Source organism: Magnolia sinica, chromosome 3 (genome assembly GCF_029962835.1).
Source record: "Magnolia sinica isolate HGM2019 chromosome 3, MsV1, whole genome shotgun sequence".
In the NCBI taxonomy this organism is placed as follows: domain Eukaryota; kingdom Viridiplantae; phylum Streptophyta; class Magnoliopsida; order Magnoliales; family Magnoliaceae; genus Magnolia; species Magnolia sinica.
Window position 1 is genome coordinate 111,816,313 of NC_080575.1, and position 24,789 is coordinate 111,841,101.

At 40.3% G+C, this 24,789-nt stretch overlaps 1 protein-coding gene across 1 annotated transcript; it reads left to right on the top strand.

The window, feature by feature from the left end:
• On the top strand, positions 1-14,082 carry LOC131240737 (uncharacterized). Its single transcript, XM_058239164.1, has 4 exons — positions 1-697; positions 3,831-4,428; positions 10,853-11,602; positions 13,793-14,082. The coding sequence occupies exons 2-4, from the start codon at positions 3,832-3,834 to the stop codon at positions 13,895-13,897; spliced, it is 1,452 nt and encodes a 483-aa protein (XP_058095147.1). The 5' UTR covers positions 1-697; position 3,831; the 3' UTR covers positions 13,898-14,082.
• Positions 14,083-24,789: the final 10,707 nt, after the last annotated feature.

Consider the following 24,789-nt stretch of genomic DNA (forward strand, 5'->3'; position numbering starts at 1 on the left):
TTGAAAGACGATTGTCTCTTGCTTTACCTTTTTCTTTTTGAGAAGTGCTCCCGTGCTCCCAGAGCACCATAAATTATAGTGCTCCTAATTGCGTTGAGACACACGTAGATAGTTCAATCAATTAATCTTAGATTGTTCATTTGACCATCACAAATTTCATGGGCTATCCTGCAAAAATCACACTGATCTGATGATCCAATGATGCTTAATTTATCTTCTTCTTTTTCTAAGCCCATTTCAATCTTTTTAAAGAATGGGATGGTTAGAATTTCCTAACATTCATTTAGAATCATAAGCACTCCTGGGTCCTAACGAATATATTAATTGAATTGTTGATTGAACCTATTTCCTGTGAATGGCCTTCACCGTCCATATTAAAGGTGTTGATCAAATGGTTAACATTTGTGTAATCAACATGATGCTTGCATGTCAGCCCACAAAATGTGCTCGTTACCAAGTGAAGAGTCTAGATCAAAGGATTAGTCTGTTTCAGTGACCCAATGTAGCCAGGAGCACTACAATTCACCGTTACTCTGAGAGCATTTTTCTTTGTTCTTTCACTTTCCTCTTTATCCCATTTTTCCTACTTGTGGCGGACGACCAAAAACTCAGTGGGATAAGAGGCATCAATGCCAGCTACCGTGTGAAGAAGATATTATAGTGACGGTTAGATCTGAAGCTCTATCAACCTTGTTAGGTATTCGGATTTTTAATCTTTGCCATTTTCTTTCTTAATTCAGCTCTCCTTCGTTTTCCTAAATCACTTAATAATTTAGTATATAATTAAGAGAAATTATCTAATGAGCTACGTGTATGGAACCTTTCCATGCACCTAGTTGGATTTGGGCTCGGTGGCGCATCCACATCACCCATCTGCACTGTACATTAGGTGCAGGCCATGCTTTGTATTCTGCCTTGAAAAAATCATACTGATTGGATGAATCCAAACGATACAGTTGGTGGCATGAAAAAAATGGATGAACATGTTCATTTGTAGAAGATATGTCCAGCCACTAATGTTTATGGCCATCTGATTGTTGTGGTTTTTGCATAATAGTGGAAGAAGATTGGAATGATCCTGATTGAGGGCTAGGACAGATAACCCGGTTGCCAAAGACTCCAAATTCAAGTAGGTGCATGGGAAGTTTTCCATACACTGAGCCTACTGGATCATATATCATGCTATTGTACCTTGTACGAGGTTTGCTAGAAAACATCCCAACCTACTGTTATAGTGCACATTGGGACTATAACCGTTGGGTTTGAGGCCATATTCAGTGATTCAAACAGTTTGCATGATGGACCTTTGTGTGGAGGGGATACTCCAATTGCAAAAGTTTTACAGTGTAATATTTTAATACTGATCATTTAACTCATTTCTTTTCAATATGGACTATATATTTCTTAACTAGTCTTTTTGGGTGCTTTGCATATTGATCGTTTTAGGATCTTCTCATATTTTTGAGGCAGCCACCTTTATCTGCGTTTCTCATCGGATCAAAAGTTTGGATCACTGAAAGATTAACCCAGATACAGGGCTAGAGCCACCGTGTATACAGTAGTAATACATGAGGATGGGTTCTAGCTAACCTCCAATCATAAAACTTTATTTACTCATTGCTGTTGTCAAATGCATTGACGAAAATTTGAAATTCCCTCTGTATTTTAGAGGAAAATTAACAAAACAATATCATAATAATTTATGATTTTATGAAAAAATGCAAATATGTGTGTGTACGAAGATTTTTGTTGAGAAGTTAACAATGCCCCGAAACCTTTTAAATGGTACATGAGATTGCCTATTGTCGATCCAAACCTTTCACTCATTCATATAACTAGAGCAAGCTATAGTGCAAAAATCATGCCAATCAGGTGATCGTAAGCTTATGAACAGTAACATGAAAATGGACAATCAAGGTTGACTAGAGAAACAAAATAAGTCAAATCATCACCTTGAGACGTATAGTAGATAGATCTCACTTTGTATTACTTATAATTTATTTTTATTTTTTTTTTGTAAAAAAATAAAACAGCTTCTACTATTGTATTGATGAACTAAAATCAGGGGTATACACATTCGGGTGGGGGCTGACCAAAAGAGAAGACGCCCCCACCTATCATATCTAGCTTGTACATTCCAAAACCGAAACTACCCCGCTGCGAAACCTAACAGCACAGAGATAACTACCTAGCCTCTACCTTGATGCGGCCAAAGCAACCAAGACTTCACCTTTAGCGGCCCCTGCAAGGGAGCCACCCAACACTGCGACCAGCCCATAACAAAACAGAACCGACGAAGCTGAGCCATCTCCCTCACAGCAAAACCTTCCTCAGAGCAGGGCAGTTAGGAGAAGAGAAGTGGCCTCCACACAGGGCAGCTGCAAAAACAGAACAGGCTAAAATAGGGCCCGCCTGCAAAACACAAAAAAATCTGGAGCAGACAACCCAGCCCTCCCTGCCAATGGTACCTGCTGAAAAGAGAAAACAACCCCTACACAAGGGGCTGGCCCCGGCAGAGAACTGACCAAACTCCGGCCTGCAAGGGACAGCAGAGATCGGCTAAAACTCCTGGACTGAGAAACGAACAGCCTCGACCCTTTAAGGGGCAGCAACAAACAGCCAAGCATAGCCCCCAAGAGGACTACTAGACCCTGCAGCCATTGGGAATCCTGACAGCCCCGAGACCCACCGAGTCCAGGAAAAGGAGACCCCTCACCAGAGTCGGGAGCTCTCCAAAATTCCTGATGAAAGAGTTGGGAAGGACTCGCTAACCCAGCGAGCCATCTTATCAGCCGGACCTTTACCTTCCCTTAGGAGGTGCACAAAACGAACTTCGCCTCTAAGCTTCATTCTCTAGATTCTGGCCGTCCAATATCCCCATTTTCAGCCCGGGGTGGCTCTGCCATTTAAGTAGTCTAACACTAGCTGGGATTCTCTGGATTCTGGCCATCCAATCATTCTCCTGATTTGATGATTCTAACCATGTGATTTATGGCTCATGAACAACAAATGGTGGTAGTAAATTGGCCCCATTCATAGGTTAGGATCACCCGATTGGAGTGATTCTTGCACCATGCCATGCTCCTGGTTGTTTGAATGTATGAATGGGTTAGATCAATGATAGGTCACCCCATGTGCCCTTTAAAAGTTTTGGAGATGTAAGCGAAATTCATATTTAAAAATTAAAATTTACTTATTAATTATGATAAATAATTTTAAGATTGCCAAGAAGAAGATTTGTCACAATGCTCAGGACAACCTAGCAAGTGTGTGGCACATACAAGTGGTAAAATAGGTGGTCCACTCTCCAGTCCAGATGAACATATGCAAAGTAGACCACTCTACTCATCAGGGCGTGAAAATTGAATATGGGCCACTGGTAATTTATTTTCATTTTCGAATTTAAAGAGATCCACTATAGAGGGATTACCTAATTCCTAAAACGACCGTATTTTTGCATATGCTCATCTTCCAGTGGATGCCTCCTTATGCTGTATTGAGGTGTCTTCCACACTTGTGAGATTGGCACATGCACTGCAATGTTTTTTTTTTCTTTTATATATATATATATATATATAACCAGCAGAACAATTACAAAGAGATTCGGGCGGCCTCAAGCAAACAAAAAAAGGCCTGGCCGCCTATCATATCACTATACAACATGCACTGCAATGTAAGTGTGTCCGAAATACTCCCAACCCATAAAATGCATTAAAACATGTCAATACACTTATCATCCATCAATATATATGAGCTCATAATAGGTGAACAGTGGGATTAAGTTGTTTGTTTTTTTTTTTTTTTTTCTTTCTATTAATGTATGGTCGAAGCATGGCTATCAAGTTGAAGCTGCTAATTGACAAGGAGAAAAACCGAGTGGTGCTTGCCGAATCCGATAAGTACTTTGTTGATATCCTCTTCAGCTTCTTGACAATACCAATAGGTTCTGTGCTGCCACTCAGCAGCCAGAAATCCAATCTCGGATCCATGGATGCATTGCATGAGAGTGTAGAGAATCTCGATTCTGAGTTTCTACAGACAGAGGCTGTGAAGGATATGTTGCTCCGCCCGAGAAGCACATGGGAAGCTCGAATCAAAGATCCAGCGCTGAATGTCCATACGGACCTTACAAAGTGTTACAGATGTGTTAAAACATCATGTGTCACAGGGTCCCACCCTTTTATCAGTACTTTTAGAAACACCCGATGTCCCTGTGGAATAGCGATGGATAAAGAGGTAGTTTTTAAGAAGTCAAAACGGGCTGTCAATGAGGGAGCCTTTCTGAAGGGAACAATGAGGTTCGTGATAAGCGATGATCTATGGGTGGGCCCCATTTCCACGAAAACCTGCCTGTCGATGCTTGACAAGCTTGGAATCAGGGACAGGACCATTCTCGAGGAGAAAAGTGTGGATGTAGGTGCCGATGAGGTATGCTTATGGTGACTTTTTGACCATCTACGCCTAGCCACACATGATCACTTGGCTAATCCATGCATGATCCGGACCATCTATCAGGTGTGCACAATGTGTAAATTAGAGCTCAAGATTCAGACTCGATCACTCTTTAGGTGGTCCACAATGCACCAAGCTAATGGAGCATTGAGAAAAATGTAGGCCAAGATTCACCTGCTAGGGTACATGTCTGCCCCTGCGGATAAGTGGACCAGCCTGATTCTAGGCCAGGTGCATCTACTACACAATGCGGCCAATTCCTAATGGACGGGTTGGAGCTCCCACATGTTTTCCACATTATGGTGACTTGTAGTTCTAACCATCATAGATTATCTCCCATGGAGCCTTTTGGGAACACAGGACAATGCGGCAAACATGCATGATATATGAGCATCAGTTGGACCCAATATTTGATACATATGGCCCATCTGATAAATGCACCAGCTTGAGCCTGGTTGTACATGGTGTGCCTGCTTGATGAATGATATGGATCTTGTAACATGCCTTTTGAGTCCCTATTGTTGGCTGTATAAGCCAGAATTTTTTTTTTTGCTTTGAGATAACATATTTTTCTTAACTTTACAAGGCCTTGGCACAAGTCAGAAAAATCTGATTTTGTAAGAGGGAAGGAGAGAAAAAAACAGAAATTTTATTTTCTTAAACTGTTTTGCTGCTGCTACACTACTGCAAACTTGCTTCTTCACTTGCTATTTTTTCTTGCTATTCACTTGCTACAACCGGATCTACAAAGTGCCTATTTACAGGCTTTTGAATGAAATGTGAAAAGACAAAAAATGCTCCTACTAGGAGCTTCAAACATTAAATATTCCTAGAAACTTACAGATGCTTTCCATCTTCCAAAACAGCTCCATGGGAAGTGTTGTTGTGCATTGGAAGATGAACGGTCACAGGCAGTTATTGTGTTTTGGTTTGCAACTCCAACACTCCCCTTCAAACCAAAATAAGCTTCATTTCAAGCATCGATCTAAGTTTCTTGAATGTATCAATCGGCAATGCTTTGGTGAAGATGTGTGCCACTTGTTCAGTGGTATAACAGTACTCTAGCTACACTAATTTTTGCTTCACTTAATCTCTCAGGAAATGATACCTTGTATCAATGTACTTGCTCCTTCCATGTTGCACTGGATTTTTGGCAAGCTCAATTGTCGACTTGTTGTCCACGTATATGACAGTGCATTGTTCCTGTGAATGCTTTATCTCCTTTAGCATATTCTTTAGCCATATCGCCTCACATACAGTGGACGAAGTTGCTACATACTCGGCTTCACATGGGGACAGCACTACCGTACTCTGCTTCTTTGAGTTCCATGTGAATGTTGTCGATCGAAAATAGAAAGCATAGCCTGTGGTACTCTTTCTTTCATCTTGGTCACCACCCCAATCACTATCAGAGTATCCATACAGAATTGCCTCATCATCGTATGGACGAAAGAGACTGAATTCAATAATTCCTTTGATATACCTTAAAATTCTTTTCGCAGCTAGCTAGTGTGACTCTTTTGACACTTTCATATACTTGCTTAGAAGTCCAACACTATAGACTATATCTGACCTAGTGATTGTGAGGTACCTTAGGCTTCCGATTAGGCTCTTCAATAAAGTTAAGTCAACATTTCTTCCTTCGCCATCTTTTGTGAGCTTTAGGCCTGTTGTAATAAGTGTATTCACGGCTTTACAGTCGGTCATCCGAAACTTCTTAAGAAGTTCTTTTGCGTACTTCTTCTGTGATATATAGATGTCACTGACTTGTTATTTCACTTCGATGCCCAAGAAGAACGATATCAATCCACTGTCAGTCATCTCGAACTCATTAAACATAGCTTGCTTAAATTCTTCAAACATCGTCTGATTATTTCCAGTGAACAACAGATCATCAACATATAAACAAGCTATAAGTATATTGTCATAGACATTCTTCTTTATGTAGACAACATGTTCATATGGACATTTGACGAAACCATTATCTTGAAGATAGTCGTTGATCCGTGCATTCTAAGCACGAGGAGCTTGCTTCAAACCATACAGAGCTTTCTTCAGCCGATACATCTTGTGTTTCTCCCCTTGCATGACAAAGCCTTTAACGTAAATTTCTTCTTCGAGTACTCCATTTAAGAATGTGAATTTCACATCCAGTTGGTAGATCATCCAACTGTGATGAGCTACAAGGGAGATAATCATCCTTACAGTGTCAAGGCGAGCAACTAGGGAGAAAACTTCTTCATAGTCTACCCCATATTTCTGTTTGTTACACCCTTTGCTACAAGCCTTGCCTTATATCGTTCGATCTTACCATTAGCATTCCACTTGATTTTATACACCCATTTGAGACTAATGGTCTTCTAACCTTTAGGGAGTGAGATCAGCTCTCATGAATTATTCTTCTCGATAGCATGGACTGCTTCTTCTATAGCTTTCCTCCAACATTCTTCATTCACGGCATCCTCAAATGTGAGAAGCTTATGGTCCACCATACAAGTAGAGCAAATTCACTTCCTCATTTTTCCGTAGATGTTGTTAAGGCTTCTCATTTTGATAGGAACCAAGGGTGAAGGAGAATTGGATGAAGATGTGCTGGCTAAATTCTGATTTGATGAAGTACTTCCACAGGGAGATGGAATGTACTCCTGGACTTTTGCGATACGAAGGGGGTGATGTGCGTGTCTGCTCCTTATTCACATGCCTCTCTTCTTCATATTCTTCAGCCTCGACCTGATTTTCTATGGCCGAATCTTCCTGGTTCCATCTCCAGGCTTCTTCCTCGCAGAATACCACATCTCTACTTACCACCACTTTATTAGTTAATGGGTTCTAGAGCTTCTATGCCTTTGATTCTTCGCTGTAGCTGATGAAGATACACTTCTCGCCACAATCATCAAGTTTCTTCCTTCTTGCTTTTGGAACTTGAGTGTATGAAACACACCTAAAGATTTTAAGGTGTGCCACACTTGGCTTGTAGCTGCTCCATGCCTCTTGTAGTGTCATGAACCTGACGCTCTTAGTGGGACAACGATTGAGTAGATATGTAGTACATGCAACTACCTCTCCCCAGAAGCTCTTCAGTAGGCATTTCTCCTTCAACATGGTCCTCGTCATGTTGAGGATGGTGCGATTCTTTCATTCCACGATTCCATTTTGTTATAGCGTGTAAGCTGCAGTGTGTTGTTGCTTAATGTCATGTTCCCTGCAATATTCTTGAAAAACATTTAAAGTGTACACCCCACATTTGTCAGATCTGAGGACCTTGATTTTGTAGCCACTTTCATTTTCAACACGAGCTTTGAAATTCTTGAAGATAGTAAAAGCAGCAAATTTTTCTTTGATACAGTACACTAATAGCTTTCTGCTAAAATCAAGGAAGATAATAAATATTTATTACCTCCAAGAGAGGGTGTTGCAAATGGTCCACAGATGTCTATATAATCCAACTGCAATGGCTCCTTTATTCGTTGGGATACTCCAACTGGGAAGGAGTTCATTTGCTACTTGCCAAGTGTGCACGCCTCATATACATGTTCTGAAGCTTCAATAGTAGCCAAGTCACGCACCATGCTTGATAAGGACAAGAGCTTAAGTCCATTAAAGTTTAGATGGCCAAAGCGAAGATGTCACTTCCATGATTCGTTATTAACACATCCATATAGACACTTCTCGATGCTTATGTTTATATGGAGTGGGAACATTCGATTTTTCGCCATTCGGACTCGTACCACATGTCTACCCTATGCATCTATTAATGACATAACTGAGTTCTCCATGTGTATCGCATACCCCTTTTCAAATAGTTGGCAAATGCTGAGGATGTTACTTTTCATGTTCGATACGTAATATACATTAGACATGAATTGCGGCTTACCATTTTTCTGGTAAATTTTGATTTTACCTTTACCTTTCACCGGAGTTTTTGATGAGTCTCTGAATGTCACATAAGCATGAACTCCTTCTGTGAGTTTCATAAAGAGTTTTTTGTTACCGCACATATGATTGCTTGCACCCGTGTCAAGATACCACACATCTGACTGATCACAGCCTTTCTCTTGTGCAATGAAGAGTGTGGTTCTTTCATCTTCATGATTTGATGCTTTGGCATAGTTGGATCATTTATCTTGATCAATTGGTTTACTCCAACAATCTGATGCAGAATGGCTGAACTTGTTGCAATTTCGATATTGAATATTTTTCATATTTCCATGACCTCGTGTGGATTGGCCTCTACCATTTCCTCTACCATGGAAATTGGTAAAATTTTGTTGATTTTGTGGATTGCTTGGATTATATTCACATCCTCTTCCCCTTGCATGATTGTTAGTGCCACAACCCCCACGATGCGTATGGCCACCTCTTTGTTCATTTAGAGTCGGCTTAGACTCTAAGGCATATTCAAGCATCATTCTTGTATTCTTTTGCATTCATTGCCCATGCACTTGCAACAATCTCATCAACTCTTCAATGGACAATTTTTTCAAGTTCTTTGATTTTTCGATCGCCACAACCACGTGCTCAAACTTGGTTGCGAGAGATCGCAGTGCATTTTCCATGACACGTATGTCTTCAACTTTTTTACCATTTCTTTTTAAATTGTTAATAATAACAAGTATACGTGAGTAGTTAGAGATACTTTCACCTTCCTTTATGTGCGCTGCTTCGAACTCGGCTCTTAGTGTTTGAAGGTGAACCCGCTTTACTTGATCAACACCTTTAAAGATAGTGCTAAGGGTATCCAAAGCTTACTTGCTTGATGTTGCTTTGGCAATCTTTTCGAAGGTTGATTCATCCAACCCTTGATAGATGGGGAACAAGGTCTTGTTGTCTCTCTTCCTTTAATTTTTGTGAGCGATTTTCTCTTCATTGGTGAAGGCGAGTTCTTCTTCCATAATGGATTCTACCTACCCATCGATGATGATCTCTCATAGTTCTTGTGACCCGAACAACACCTTCATTTGGATACATCAATTTTCAAAGCTGTTCTTTGACAACTTAGGAACCTGCGGCTGGATTGTAGTGGTCATTTCAAGCTTTATAGGTTAGACGACTTGGCTTTACTAAGCCTCAAGATGACCCAAACAATCTGATTTATTTTTTTTTAAGAAAAAAGGGCCGAATTTTTTTTTTTTTGAAAATGAAGGGAGAGAGGGATGGGATAGAAAATCTGATTTTTTTATTTTTATTTATTTATTATTTTTTTAATTTTACAGATTTCTTTTTCAGATTTCTTTTTTTGGCTAAAAAAAAAACTGCTGGAAACTTCAACCAGGGAACTCTAAAAAAAACTTGGCTTTGAAATCTGATTTAAAAAATAAATAAATAATAAATAAATAAATAAACAGATTTTCCTTCAGAAAAATCTGTTCTTGGCCGAAAAAAACAGCTGGAAGCTTCTAGAAAAAGAACTTGGCTCTGATACTAGTTTGTTGTCTGTATAAGCCAGATTTTCTCTTTGCTTCAAGATAACAGATTTTTTCAGTCTGGCTTATATAGCCAACACCTATGTGAATCCATTTGCATTTCTCTTCCTCTGCAAGTAAATAGTAGCAGCAGCTGTGGCATGTGCAATGTACTTCAAGAAAATGGTCTTGAAGATGTGGGAGAGTGTGGAGAAGCGGGATTTATTTGATTTTCAGTAGAGTATGATGGTTGATACTTTGGCAATCTAAAACCACACACGTGGCATATATCAGGTCAATTGAACCGCCCAAGTTGTAAAATGTGTTAATCGCCTTGGCCTTGATGATCAACCCTATGCAGATTTAGGTTTCGATCTTCAGCTATCGTGGTCCTCAGGACCCAACGCATATGTTCATCCTTTAAAAGATTCAAAAGGTGTGATGCGTCCTCTATGCACATGGAAAGCATCGCCCTCTTTCACACTTTAGCAGTAGATCATTGCTACAGAAACTATCACTTTGGTTGCAGGAGGGGAATGGTTAAGCAACTCTCTTGAGGTCTTCTTTGGTAAGCGGGATGTTTACCTAGCAACATTGTAGTGTTGCCTAACCATTTGGCCTGAGACGTTGGATACTTGGTATTTAGCTAATTGCCGTATCAATTTCCTAAGTATGATTAGACACACTGCACTGGTAGCCTCAGCTTGGTTGGATGGGAGATGATGGTCGAGGGAGCAGAGGAGATGACCATTCGTTATTCATTCACCCGCCGGTCTGTCAGGCCATCGTTATGGCCTATACATGATCGAGTCATGACAGTTTTGGCATCAATTCAGAATGAATGGTATTGAGCTAATTGATTGTTTTCATCCGGCTGCCCATTAACTATCCACTAATTATAGACAATTGAAGAAAATCAAATCACTAATATATTCGGGCTGGACCTCCTCACCCACCCTAACTAATATTTGATGATTGCTGGTCTTATCTTGAATTAGGCTTTGCATATACTGAGACGAATGTTGGTCTCCAACACACCTTTGACGGACAAGTTTCTGCCGAAGACAGAGGGTCTCGAGGATGCTTTTTACGCTGTAAAGTTGATCCCTGGAGAGATAACAATAGATAAGAAAGACACTGGCAAGAAGATGAGTGTGACGCTTCTGATCAGTGAATCCAAGAACAAAGTGTTGTACGCAGAGGCCACAAATGACTTCGTGGACCTTCTGTTCAGCTTCCTCACCTTCCCTCTTGGGTCCATGGTAAAGCTTTTGGGCCCAGGCTCTTCTATCAGATGTTTGGATAACTTGTACAAAAACGTGGAAGATTTGAGCAGTCACGATGATTGTATTATATCTGAGGAATGCAGGGCCATGCTACTTGACCCGAAGCTAGTGCTTCACTCGGGGTGTGAGAACCAGCTACTGCCGATCATGGAGGCAGGCCCTAAGACAATCGACACTTCAGAGACTATTTGTTGCACTTTCTGTGGTGCTGATGGGTACAGCCACAATCGTTACTGCTCACATCCGCGGAGCCTAGTCTTGCATTTCATAAATCCAAAGTTGAGTGATGCAGCCTCGGAGTGTGGAGGAGGATTTTTGAAACGATCGAAGACCACATTTATGATAACAGATGGATTAGATGTGAAGCCCCTATCATTTATTTCAGCCATTTCCATCCTTGCCAGATTCGATCTGCCTATCAGCGATGTACAGGAGCGAGTAGTAAGCGTGGGCGAGGAGGAGGTAATGTTGAATATTGTTCTCTACATTGTTTATATTGAGAAATGCAAGGACGAGTCATGCTATGAGTAGTTAACAGACGGTTGGAAGTGACCAATGTGGCACAGAGGGTTCAGACCAGTCATCAATTTGGGGACCACCATGAATGTGCCCTGGCCGAAAATTCATTGTTATCTATACATCAGGTGGAACGAATGTCTGCAATTGAATTATAGACATTTGGCTGTCTTTTACTTTTTACCCATCCATTTTTCTCATGGAGAGCGGACCACTTACCAAGCAGTCCGGTCTAATTTTTGGGCAAGGGTGTGTTCGTGATGGCCCCATCCTGATAAGTGGCCTAGATTCCTCATAAGCATTCCATGTTTTCACTTGCGCATCTACTTCAACCTATCTGACAAACTGCCATGGCTTTTGATGCCAATTTCCCACAACATCTGTTAAGAGGAGCCCGTGCAACAGAAAGATCTGTGGAACCCACTGATGTCTGTGACGTCTACTTTGTCCATCCATTACGCCAGCTTATGTTATGATGTGATCCAAAACGCCTCATCAAAGGGAGCGCCGATTAGGTATTACCCCGGCCTGTTCGGAGTTCGGGACAGGCAGAGGCTCCGAGGGTTACAGAGGGGCCACCGTGATGTATAAATCTTATCCACACCGTCCATCCCTTTTTTAATATCATTCTAAAATACTGGAACAAATATAAGACAGATCCAATGCTCAAGTGAACCACACAGCTAATGACACCCACCGTTGAAATCTTCCTAGGGCCCACTGTATCGTTTATTTTCCATCCAACCCCTTGATATGGTCATATAAACCTGGATGAAGTGAAAAAACAAATATCATATTGATCTAAAACTTCTGTGATCCCTAATAATTTTTCAACGATAGGAATTTAATAACCACTGTGTGGCCCATTTGAGACTTATATATTCTCTATATTTGGAATAATATGAAAAAACGAATGGACGGTGTGGATAAAGTTCATACATCACGTTGGCCCCTCAGTGGCCCTCGGAGCTTCCGCCTGTCCCAAGCTCCGAACAGTCGAGGGTAGTACCTAATCCGGGCGCCATCAAAGGAACCAAGTGGGGATGGACGCCCACCAATGATACTTTCTTGGGGCCCACTGAAGTTTTGGAATCAGGTCGATATTAATATTCTCCTTCCATTTTGGTGGGACTCACCTTATGAACCAATTGGATGGCATATAAATGTCTGGTGGGCCCTAGGAAAGTTTCAACGATCGGAGATGCCATCCCACTGTTTCCTAAGGTTTAGCCCACTTGAATTTTGGATTAGCTTCATCTTTGGGATTACATCCTAAAAGAAAACTGATGGATGGAGTTGATGTCGACATTCGTAGGTTCATTTTTTGCCTCACGGCTTCTTGTAGAATTAATGGCAGGAAATTCTTGTCCCATGGCTTTCCTCTACTGGATTTGCTAACGATTACTTCTAGTTTGCACATGTTAAATGGCTGACTGATCCGGTCTGTTGCTAAGATGGATTTCACCTATATGGGCAATGCCCCAACACTCTCCTAGATGGAGAATCCTAGCCCTTTCACTGGTTGGGTCTGCAAAAATATGATAAGTCCAATAAGCAGAACATTAATGGTTGGAGCATGGTCCAGCAGGTGGGTTCCATCAAACCAACAGTCTGGATCAGTACCGAACCTACAACCTGAAAACCCGATGATACCTTACATATCCCTGGGCTGAGGATCCACCAATTTCTGAACCATGCACTTAAAGTGAAGCCTGTGATTTGGAGATTGTTGATTTGGTAGGGTCCAAAATAAAGGAAGATCCTAACCCATGACACTTACTGCATTATATCTATTTTGTTTGGCCTTCCTGCATTTTTCTGCCAATTCTTGCATGCCCATCACCCATATGATTGAAGTCCCTAGACATGTCCGCCGTGAAAAATACCCTTGCCCAAGAGTTTGGTTGGTCCAGTCATCCAGTGGGCCACATACATATACAAATCCGATTAGAGAACAGGCAACTGGTGGTCTATATTCAGCTTAGACGTGCAGCCTACCTGATGTCTGGTCCATCTTAGTTTTGTGAGTCGCCCACAGCTTGCACGTCCGGCATGTTTGTTATGTGTTCTGTGAATAGAATATAAACAGGGAATAGAATGACAAGCTTATATTTGGACTTGTGTCTTTGGTCTCAGGCGCTCTCTCTACTGAAGGCTGCTGTCTTCTCCAGAACAGTTCTAAGCGATGTCTTCTGTCAGAAGAAAGTAAATCAATCTGATATCAAATTGGAACGCGAATGACAATCTCATCTAAATGACTAGGATCGTCTTATTTTGAACCATGCACTACTTATTATGTCATCGAGAAGCATATCCACTCACTTTGGTTCTTATATAAACTTGGATTTGTAACTGATGTGAGGGTGTTGGAAGCTTGACAGGCCACACTTGCTAACATCAGAATTATGGGACATCTATAATTCATACCATGTGTCCTCCTGGCCCAGAAAAGAAGGGAAGCATGCCAATCGGGTGGGCCACATGTAAGAAAACAATGGATGGTTTAAATTTGAAAATTTGCCTAACAATCTATATTCCATATACACGTGAGATTCGCTGGAATACATCCCTATGCATTGCAATAGTATACATGGAGACTGTAACGGTAAACATGTTACCAAAATTAGGTTAGTCATCTTCAAATGGACAGAACGCACTATAATAAAATTGACTTCAAATGGACAGAACGCACCATAAGGGTAAACATGTTACCAAAAGGAAGTTTGTCGTACCGGGGAAACAACAACCCAACAGCAATCTCATACTATCGAGAGAGGGCTAATAACGCTTTAATTAAAGAAAATGTATTGTGTCTCTTCTATTTCATTTCGGTTTCCATCAACTGATATTCAATTTTTCTAGCATCCAGTTCATGGATTACTTTTATAATTTTTTCCTGATAATTCATTATTAAGTTTATTTTCATCGTATAAACTTCCTTCAATTCTAATTTTAGAAAATTTATTAAAATTTTTAAAACACCTGCTACCTAAAATTGACGATTTTTTGAATTGTTTCTAAATCATGGTCATTCGAGTTTGGGTTTTATTTTTCTTTAAAATAACATTCATCAAAGTTCAATTTAGACTTTGAATCACATCAATCAAAGATATATTAAAAAAGATATACTATTTTGGAGTACGTGTTTTTAAGTAACCCATTGCAACCACATCGAACTGTATCACATATCTACTGTGTTGTAGATTAAAAAAGAAATAAAAACTTTTCTTTTGTACTTAAACATGATTGGATTTCAATCAGAATCATGAGATATCTATATTGTGTACCAGGTTTCTGCCTGGTGTGGGCGACATGCAAGAAAACAATGGATGGTTGAAATTTGAAAATTTACCAAACAATCCATATTCAAGGGACGTGTGGGGCCTGCCTAGTGATTGGTACTTTCTTGGGCAAGCCATCGGCAATGGAAGTTTTGTGAGATTTGGGCTGTTCATCTGGTGGGCTCCACTGTAGATGCTTTGGTCCAAAAATAAGTTCAGCTTGCTCGTCCTGTGATCACACGTGTATAAAAAAATGGATGTGCAAAAATAAAAAATAATAATAATAATAAATAATAAAGGCCAAAGCTCCGCATCCCACTGGCTTGTGGCCCATTCCATCCTATTGAATGGTGGATCTCTACCGGAATAGTAGCCTGATCTGCTTGGCTCACAGTAAAAAAAAAAATTAAAAAAGGAAGACCACAAGTGCGATAGAGAATAATTCAGTCACATAATTTCTTTTTTAGCTTCCCATCTTGTTTAGGACTACAATATCCAACTCATTTTGGTAATCCAAACCAAATTAACAGAACTAATTGACAATCTCTAACTGTTAGATTCGATGGTTACTGATCTAGCTGGGAAGGTGAAAGTTTTAGGCAGGCCTTTTTGATGAGCCGCAGAGAATCAAGATTTCGAGTAGGCTTGAAACGACAAGTTCGAAATCTGGTACTGAACCAAGGCTCGGACCATTGACAGCCCCAGTTTTTGAGAATGCCTCATCCATGGTGAGGTCCAGCTCTTTTTGGTGTAACAGATGATGCTCAGATCCGTCTTTGTCATGGTTCAAAAGAGCCACTCTTTCACCGTCCATTTGGCAAGATAAACCAAAGAACTGGGCCTTGCACTTAATGGATTCCTAACATGGGGGTCCATGTCCCAAAATTAGATTAGTCATCTTTAAATGGACGGCAAGATGCAGTGACCGTGAGCTTCAATCACCGCAGTTAGGTTTTTGGCATCACAGTTATTTTATTTACATGGTCCAGAATTAAATCAATTTCTTTCATTTTACAAGAATATGCTTTTTTAAGAAAAATAAATATTTCCGATGAGGTTTCTTAAGCTTCACTAATTACTTCCATAATTTTCTTAACGGTAACTTGGATTAATGGAAAGGGAAGGAAAGGAACCATTATTTTCATGAAATTCACTTTAAATTGTTTTGTCAAGCCTTTTCATGGAGGAAGTTGACGGGGACATCATTTTTCCATTTTTATTTTTGTTGGAAATAAATAATTTTTATTTTTCCACCTTCACCTCTAAGAAAGTCATTTTTCATGATTGAAGGAAAATGAGTTTTTAAGGAACATGAGTTTTTTAAAGGTTAAGCCCAAATGTTTGACCGCACATCTTCAATCGCCACACATGTGCGACATGATATGTGACAATATACCATATAAGCCATTGTCCATGCATCTTCAATTATGCCTGACGCATGCAAATGTGCCACATGTGTTGCCACTTATCTTCACTTGTGCAATCTTCCTACATGTGACAAAAGTGATATATGTGACACCAACCATCTTCTTTTGTACCCCACGCATGGGTGTAAATGGGTGAGGCCCATTCCCACCAAAATCAGAATGTTGAATAGCCCAACCCGACAAGCCAGCCCGAAGCAATTCAAAATCCGGGTCGAGACCAAATCCAGGCCTAACCTGTTGATGGCCCTAACCCCAAATTTGCTAATATACCACATGTACCACTGTTCATCTTCTATTGCACCTCATATGTACAAAGCATTCCACATGCACCAATGTACCACATGTACCATCATCCATCTTCAATCCTTCCAGATATGCTAAATGTGCCCACAGTGCGGGGTAGCATGTCAGGGAGTGTTGCCCAGGCCATGGAGCCCTCCTTGATGTATGTGTTGTATATTCATGTCAGTCATTAGTTTTCCAGCCATTTAAGGCATGGTCTCAAAAATGAAGCAAATCCAAATCTCAAGTGGACCACACAGGAGGGATTAAATACCCACAATTAAAAACTTCTTGTGGGCCACAAAAGCTTTGGATCAACAGGTTGGATTTAAATGTAACCTTATCAGGTCCATGTAACCTTATCAACAGGTTGGATTTAAAATAAACATTATAGTGGGCCCTACAAAGTTTTTTAATGTCGGGCCTTCAATGACCACTGTTCCTGTGGTGTAGTCTAATTGAGATTTAGGTCTATTTGGATTTGCTTCGTTTTTTCGAACAATGTTCTAAAATGAGATTAAAAAGATGATGGACGGCGTGGATATACAATACACATCTCAAGATGGACGGCTTGGTGGGGTGTTTTTTTTGTGCTTTTCTGCTTTACGATAGGCTCCTCCTGGTCTTTTTGTCAGGGGAGCCCGAAAGTGTAGAGGCTGGGCGCGGCCCACATTGTGTAGCTTGCCTTTTGTTTGAAATATATCCAAGGTTTGATGTTTTCTTTAAAATAAATTTTAAAAAAAAAAGAAAAAAAGAAAAAAAAGAAAAAGGAGGACAGTTAACTTCAAGCGGACTCAGATTTCCTGGGAAAGCCTTGCACTAAAAAGCTAGGTAAGGCCCACACTGATGTTTGTGAGAAATTCACCCGGCCATCCATTTGTGAGATCATTTTAGGACATGAGACCAATAGTGAGCAGGATACAAGGCTCAAGTGGGCCACACTAAAGGAGAAGGTCAGTAGGGAAATTCCTACCATTGAAACCTGCATGTGGTCAACAGTAATGTTTACATGTCATCCATACCGTTCAAAACATCATTCCTACTGGGATGAACTCAAAACACAGATGTTAGCCTGATTCAAAACTTTGGTGGTCCCAGAAATATTTCAACCGTGGAAGTTTCATCGTCACATTTTCGGCCCACTTTAGTATTGGATCCGGCTCATTTTTGTCCTCATGTCCTAAAATGAGCTCACGTGGATTTCTCACAAAAATCACGGGTCCCAGTGCATGAACTTCCTGCGAAAGTCTCTAGTACGAATCCGGCTCGAGACGCCCCGGTCCGGCCCATTGACAGGCCTGTCAACAACACTTTTTCCAAGAAGGCAATCAACTCTCCCTCACTTCCTTAGAGACGAAGGCAGCACCGCTATCTTTCTCTCCCACAACGTTACTTTTCTTTTTAACGTTCTCTCTCTTACTTTTATTGAGATGGAGAGATGATTCGCTCCGCACCCAACACTTTAATGAGTTGTAGTACTCTTTGGGCGGCTATTTGAATAAGTGATCGATTTCCTCAAGTTTCGGTCATATATATTCACCTTTGACATATCTACCTATCTTAGGGCTTGGGTCAAGTTATTCCATTCGAATCAAGCCACACAATCGGTTCTGGCACACCTGCATAGGTCACATGTGACAGAACCAAACCAAAAGACAACACACACATCAAAGTGGACCCCACACATATGATCAAATGTACATGGCCATTCCCACACACATCAAAGTGGACCCCACACATATGATCAAATGTACATGGCCATTCCCATTCCCTTTTATACTATCTGTTCCTTTGCAGGCTATGGTAGGATCCACAGCATCAATTGATTATCTAATCTTCATACAGTGGGCCATCCATGGTATGGTCTAAAGGGATGAACGCTAGCCATTACAGGGCCCATGCACGACCGAGGATTAATGGCCCAACGGACTTTAGGATAGCCTCCTTTCTTATTTTAGGGGAGGAAAAATAGCTGATCAAGCAAAGTACCACAAGTTGTAGTACCATACCATCTTCCCCCCAATACACAACTTGCGTACTGTAGAAGAATAGGTCAATGAGACCAATTCATCAGCAGAAGACTCCTCTATTTCAGGAGTTCAAAGCACCTCAACAAACTCCACTTGTTTAGGAGTATAGGTAACAACTTTTCAATTTTGAATGCATACGTTATATAGGCAACTAAGTAGGATAACAGTTACAGTTCTGTTCTATTCAAAGTCTGTTTAAAGTCCTTGTATACATACAACAAAATACAATAGAAATTCAATCCTTCATATTTTCATCAACTTGAGTATAATTCTATATGGTATCAAAGCTCCACTAAAAGACCAACGTCTACTCCCTTCCGATCCTCAATGGCCTCCTCATCTTCTAAAACCTCAAATAATTCTACTGATCCTACTACTGTTGTCCCATCCCTCTCTAATTTTTCATTTACTATCAACATCAAACTCAACTCCTCCAACTATCCTGTAGGGAAAGCTCAGGCCCTACCCTACTTCAGAGGTCAAGCTGTTTTTGGCTACCTTGATGGCACAATCCCAACCCCACCTCAAGAAATTGATGCTCCTCATCCCAGCACAGGGGCTATTATTAAGATTCTCAATCCTCACTATATTCAATGGCTTCATCAGGATTCTTTAATCCTCGCCACCATTAATGCTTTGCTCACTGAAGATGTCCTCACTCAAGTCATGTCTTATACAACCTCTCGGAATGTTTGGCATGCACTAGAGCGAACCTTTTTTTCAATTTTCCGTGCTAAAGTAATTCATATTCTCACTTAGGTGGCAAATGCTCGTAAAGGCGCTCTGTCCGCTAATGCATATTTTCTCTCCATCAAGCGAATGGCTGATGAATTTGCTCTAGCTAGACAACCACTAAAACCTGATGACATAATCACCTATGTACTTGCGGGACTTAGCCATGAATATGATTCCTTGGCTTCAACAAATACTTCTTGATCTGATCCTGTCACTTTGGAGGAACTTTACTCACTGCTTCTAATCTGTGTGTCACGAATTAATCACAATAATCAGTCCCTTCAAACTACTGCTTTAGTAAACATGGCCACCAAGCAACCTCAGCAGTAAAATCAATCTACTTTTCGCACGGCTGTTAATTTTCAACAATCCAACCGTGGTTGAGGTGGCTACCATGGCAAAGGACGTGGTGGTCGTTTCACCTCCCATGATCAGGGTCCATCAAACTCAGTTATATGTCAGATATGCTTCAAACCAGGACATACTGCCACAAAATGCTATCACCGTTTTAATCTTTCTTATCAGGACCAACAAACTCCCAAAAATTAGCAACAAGCCATGGTTGCTACGCACTATCAACATACTGATAATGAGTGGCATCCCGACACAGGAGCTACCCATCATCTCACCAATGATGTCAACAATATTTATCTTCAAAATGAAGACTTTGGCAGTCAAGATCATATCCAGGTGACTAACGGTGCAGGTCTGAAAATAGTCCAAAGTGGAACTTCCACTCTCTCATCTCCTTCCAAGTCTTTTGTACTTAATCAAATTTTGCTTGTCCCGGATATTCAGAAAAATCTTCTCTCTGTTCAACATTTTTGTCTAGACAATAATGTTTTCTTTGAATTTCATGCTTCTTTCTTCCTTGTGAAGGATTACTTGGGGAACAGCTTGCATCGCGAACCACTTAGTAATGGTCTTTACAACTTCTCGACTTCTCTTGCTCGTCTTTAGCCACAAGTTTTCTCTAGTGTTCGTGTGTCTGCGAATATCTGGCACCGTCGTCTTGGTCATGCTTCCCTTCCAGTTATCAATAAGGCTATTTTATTACCTGTCCAAAATAAAAATACTTCTATTTGTTCTGAATGTCAGCTGGCTAAGAGCCATGCTATGCCCTTTCACAATGTGCATGTTTCTGTTTTTAAACCATTGGAGTTAATATATTCTGATGTTTGGGGGCCAGCTCCTGTTTTATCAACCTCTGGTGCACGTAATTACATAAGTTTTCTGGATGATGCTACTAAATTCTTATGGCTTTTTCCCTTGAAACTCAAATTTGATGCATACCAAACCTTTATATGTTATCAAGCTGCTGTAGAATGCTAATTTGACACAAAAATAAAGGCTCTCCAATCCGATTGGGGTGGTGAATATCGCAGCATAACTAAACATTTACAAAATCAGGGCATTACTCATCAAATAACCTGTCCATATACACATCAGCAAGTTGGTGCCATTGAAAGGCGTCACAGGCAAATTGTTGAAGTTGGTTTGGCATTACTTGCTCACTCTAATTTACCAAAAATATTTTGGGAAGATGCTTTCTTAACTGTAGTTTTTATTATCAATAGATTGCCAACTCCAATTTTACAACATCGCTCACCATATGAAATGGTCCATCATCACAAACCAGATTATAATTTTTTACGTGCCTTTGGTTGCGCTTGCTGGCCCTATTTACGTCCATATAATCGACACAAGATGAACTTCGATCCAAAAACTGCATATTTATTGGGTATAGTGTTGGTCATCAAGGTTACAAGTGTTTAGATGTATCTATAGGAAAAATCTTCGTATCACATCATGTTGTCTTTGACAAATCTCTTTATCCATATACTATCCCTGAGTCTATCGAGCCTACTCCAAAACCTGCTCCTGTTGTCCTCCCACCAAATTTCAATCTATCACCCTCTAGCTCCTCTGTTTCTGCAGGTACAAATGTTCAGTTTGTTGCACCAAGCCCTCTGCATTTGGCCTCGACATCTAGTCCTCAAACTGATCTTCATATTGCTTCGGGTTCTCCTGCAAGGGATACTACTCTACCTCAGCATGAAGACAGTCCAGCACCTCCTCCCTTACCTTCTCCACCTCGCCTGCCACTTCAGATTATAAACTTCATGATTACAAGAGCAAAAACAACATCTACAAGCCAAAATTAGCATCTGACTCCCATATTCGTTATCCCATTCCGAAAGCACTTATGGCCACAATCCAACCCCGAGAAAAAGAACCAACCTGCTATTCAACTGCAGTTAAACATCACAATTGGCGGGAGGCTATGAATAAAGAGTTCGATGCCTTGTTAGCTAATGAAACCTGGACTTTGGTTCTTAAACCTCCTAATGCCAATCTTATTGGATGCAAATGGGTGTACAAAATTAAAAGAAGAGCTGATGTGGTATTGAACGATTTAAAGCACGCCTAGTCGCCAAAGGATTCCATCAACAGGAGGGTGTTGATTTTGGCGAGACATTCAGTCCTGTGGTAAAACCTACCACCGTAAGATTGGTTCTATCACTAGCAGTCTCTAGTGGTTGGCATCTTCGACAAATTGATGTCCAAAATGCTTTCTTACATGGCCTCTTGCAAGAAGATGTCTATATGACTCAGCCCCCAAGGTTCATTCATCCTCAATTTTCACAACATGTTTGTAAGCTGCAAAAGTCACTCTACGGTCTTCGTCAAGCGCCACGAGCATGGTTTTCTCGCTTGACTGATCAGCTACAAGCCATTGGTTTTATAGGAAGTCAGGTGGATCATTCACTCTATGTTTATCACCATGGCTCCACTCTTATTTATTCTTTAATTATGTCGATGACATAATTATAACTGGTGCAGATATACATGCCATTAACCGAGTGATAAGCTTGCTGCAGGACAACTTTGCAGTAAAAGACATGGGTGAACTTAGTTTCTTTCTGGGCATTGGGGCCATCCGAAGTGATTATGGTCTGTATTTATCTCAGCGTCGCTATATTCTTGATCTCCTTATACGCAGTAAAAAGGACAAAGCAAAGCCTTGTATTACTCCAATGTCGACTTTACAGCCCTTAACCAAATCTGATGGCATCCCTTTTCATGACCCTCATTTGTATCGAAGTGTAGTTGGAGGGCTGCAATATCTTTCTTTTACTCGGCCTGAACTTGCTTTTGCAGTCCATAAAGTTAGCAAGTATATGCAAAATCCTATGGATCCACATTGGGTAGCCGTCAAACGCATATTGCGTTATTTGAAGAACACCGTTTCTCATGTTTTACTGATCCAACCCACTACTGATCTTAAGCTTCAAACTTTCAGCGATGCAGATTAGGCATCCGATCGTGACAACAGAAGGTCAATTGGTGCTTATTGTGTTTATTTGGGCAACAATCTCATTTCATGGGGCTGTAAACAACAACAAACTGTTGCTCGTAATAGCACAGAAGCTGAATATAAAGCTCTTGCAAATGCTGCTGCAGAAATTCAGTGGATAAGTCTTTGCTAACTGATCTTCGTGTTCCAATTGTCCATTCTCCGATTCTCTGGTGCGACAACATAGGAGCTACTTATCTGACAAGTAATCCTCTATTTCATGCTCGCACGATACATATTGAAATTGACTTTCACTATGTTCATGATCAAGTTCTTCATGGTGAACTTCATGTTTAATTTATTTCTACTAAGGATCAGTATGTAGATGCACTTACGAAGCCGCTGCCCTCTTGTAGATTTCTTCTTCTACGTGACACTCTTAGGGTTCGTTCCTTACCCTTTCGACTAAGGGGGCGTGTAGAAGAACAGATCAATGAGACCAATTCATCCGCAGAAGACTCTTCTATTTCAAGAGTTCAAAGCACCTCAACAAACTCTACGTGTTTAGGAGTATAGCTAATAACTTTTCAATTTTGAATGCATACGTTGTATAGGCAACTAAGTAGGATAACAGTTACAGTTCTATTCTATTCAAAGTCTATTTAAAGTCCTTGTATTCGTACAACAAAATACAATAGAAATTCAGTCCTTTAGATTTTCATCAACTTGAGTATAATTCTATACGTACGACATCAGTACCATTAAATCCTTAGGCTCCACCATGAAAATCACCTAGTGCAAAAATGGGGCTGGTTGGCTTATCAGGTGGGCCACAATGTAGTAATCAACAAACAACCAACAATTTGACTCAACATGCATGCATGTCCCACTATAAATGGAGTCTGAATTGGACCTATTTTGCCATAAACACCTTTAGCCATCTATTTTACAAGCGATTGATTTAATTAGATGGTTTGAATCCATTAATCAGTCTGAATTTTGCTTAGTAGCTTATGGAATTTGTGGTTGAGAAAATGGACAACTTCGATTGATGGATTGGGCTGTCCAATTTTCACAATGCAACTAAGAGAGCGTGAGCAGCGGATCATTTCTCTATTCCACTTTTGAGGAGATATATGAAACTCAGGCTGCGTCTAAGCACTATACTCAAGCACTCAGAAATTATACATGTGGCACACATTGGCTCAAATTAAACAAACTAAATTGTGGAAGCATTTTATCCAAGTGACTGTCCCAAATGTAATTTTTTTTTAACAATCCTAACTTCTGATTAATTGACACTTGTTTATTAAATAGGAGCGTTGGATATTTTTCATTTTTAACTGTCCGATAAATACCAGCTAATCCAATATTTAGATTATCAAATAAGTGTAAATTTTGGTTTATGACACATGAAAAATAATTTCGACTACTTGATTGGACTTGCATGTCACTTATGCAACTTTTGTTGGGATTTAGCTTACGGAATCACACAGATATGGATCTAAGATAGCAATCCAAAAGCACTAAGCAACACAAGAGAACACAAAGATTTAACATGAAAAACTCTTTCGAGAAAAAACTACGGTACAAAGGGACAGAAATCCACTATAAAAGCACAAGGTACAAAAGAGAGAGGACTTACCCGATTCGAATAACCTCGAATCTCACCTTTGTTACACTCTTTGCAAACCCTATAACCATTTAAAAAACCCTTGAAATATCTTTAAAAAGCCTTAGAATTATTTAGAAAGGCCCTAGGGACTCCTATTTATAGTTTAAAAAACTCCACTTTCGCACCAACTTGGAATAGTCCAAAAACCGCATCAAATTTATGCAGTCCGTGTGCTGTCTGCATAATATTAGACTAGTCGAGGTAGAGCTTCGACTGGTCAAGGGTGCTCTTCGACTAGTCAAGCCAGACCTTTGACTGGTCGATCCTGTCCTTCGACGAGTCGAAAATCTTAGGAATTCCAAATACATTGTTGCTGGACTTCGAGTCGAACTTTCTTCGACCAGTCGAACTTTTTCAAAATTTATCAGATTTAAGACATTTGTTAACAACAATCTCCACCATGTC

Excerpts from the sequence above, each read along its gene's own strand:
- LOC131240737 (XM_058239164.1), top strand. The coding sequence starts at position 3,832 with ATGGCTATCAAGTTGAAGCTGCTAATTGACAAGGAGAAAAACCGAGTG. Across the intron at positions 4,429-10,852 it reads TGGATGTAGGTGCCGATGAG|GCTTTGCATATACTGAGACG; the intron begins GTATGCTTATGG and ends ATCTTGAATTAG. Across the intron at positions 11,603-13,792 it reads TAAGCGTGGGCGAGGAGGAG|GCGCTCTCTCTACTGAAGGC; the intron begins GTAATGTTGAAT and ends CTTTGGTCTCAG.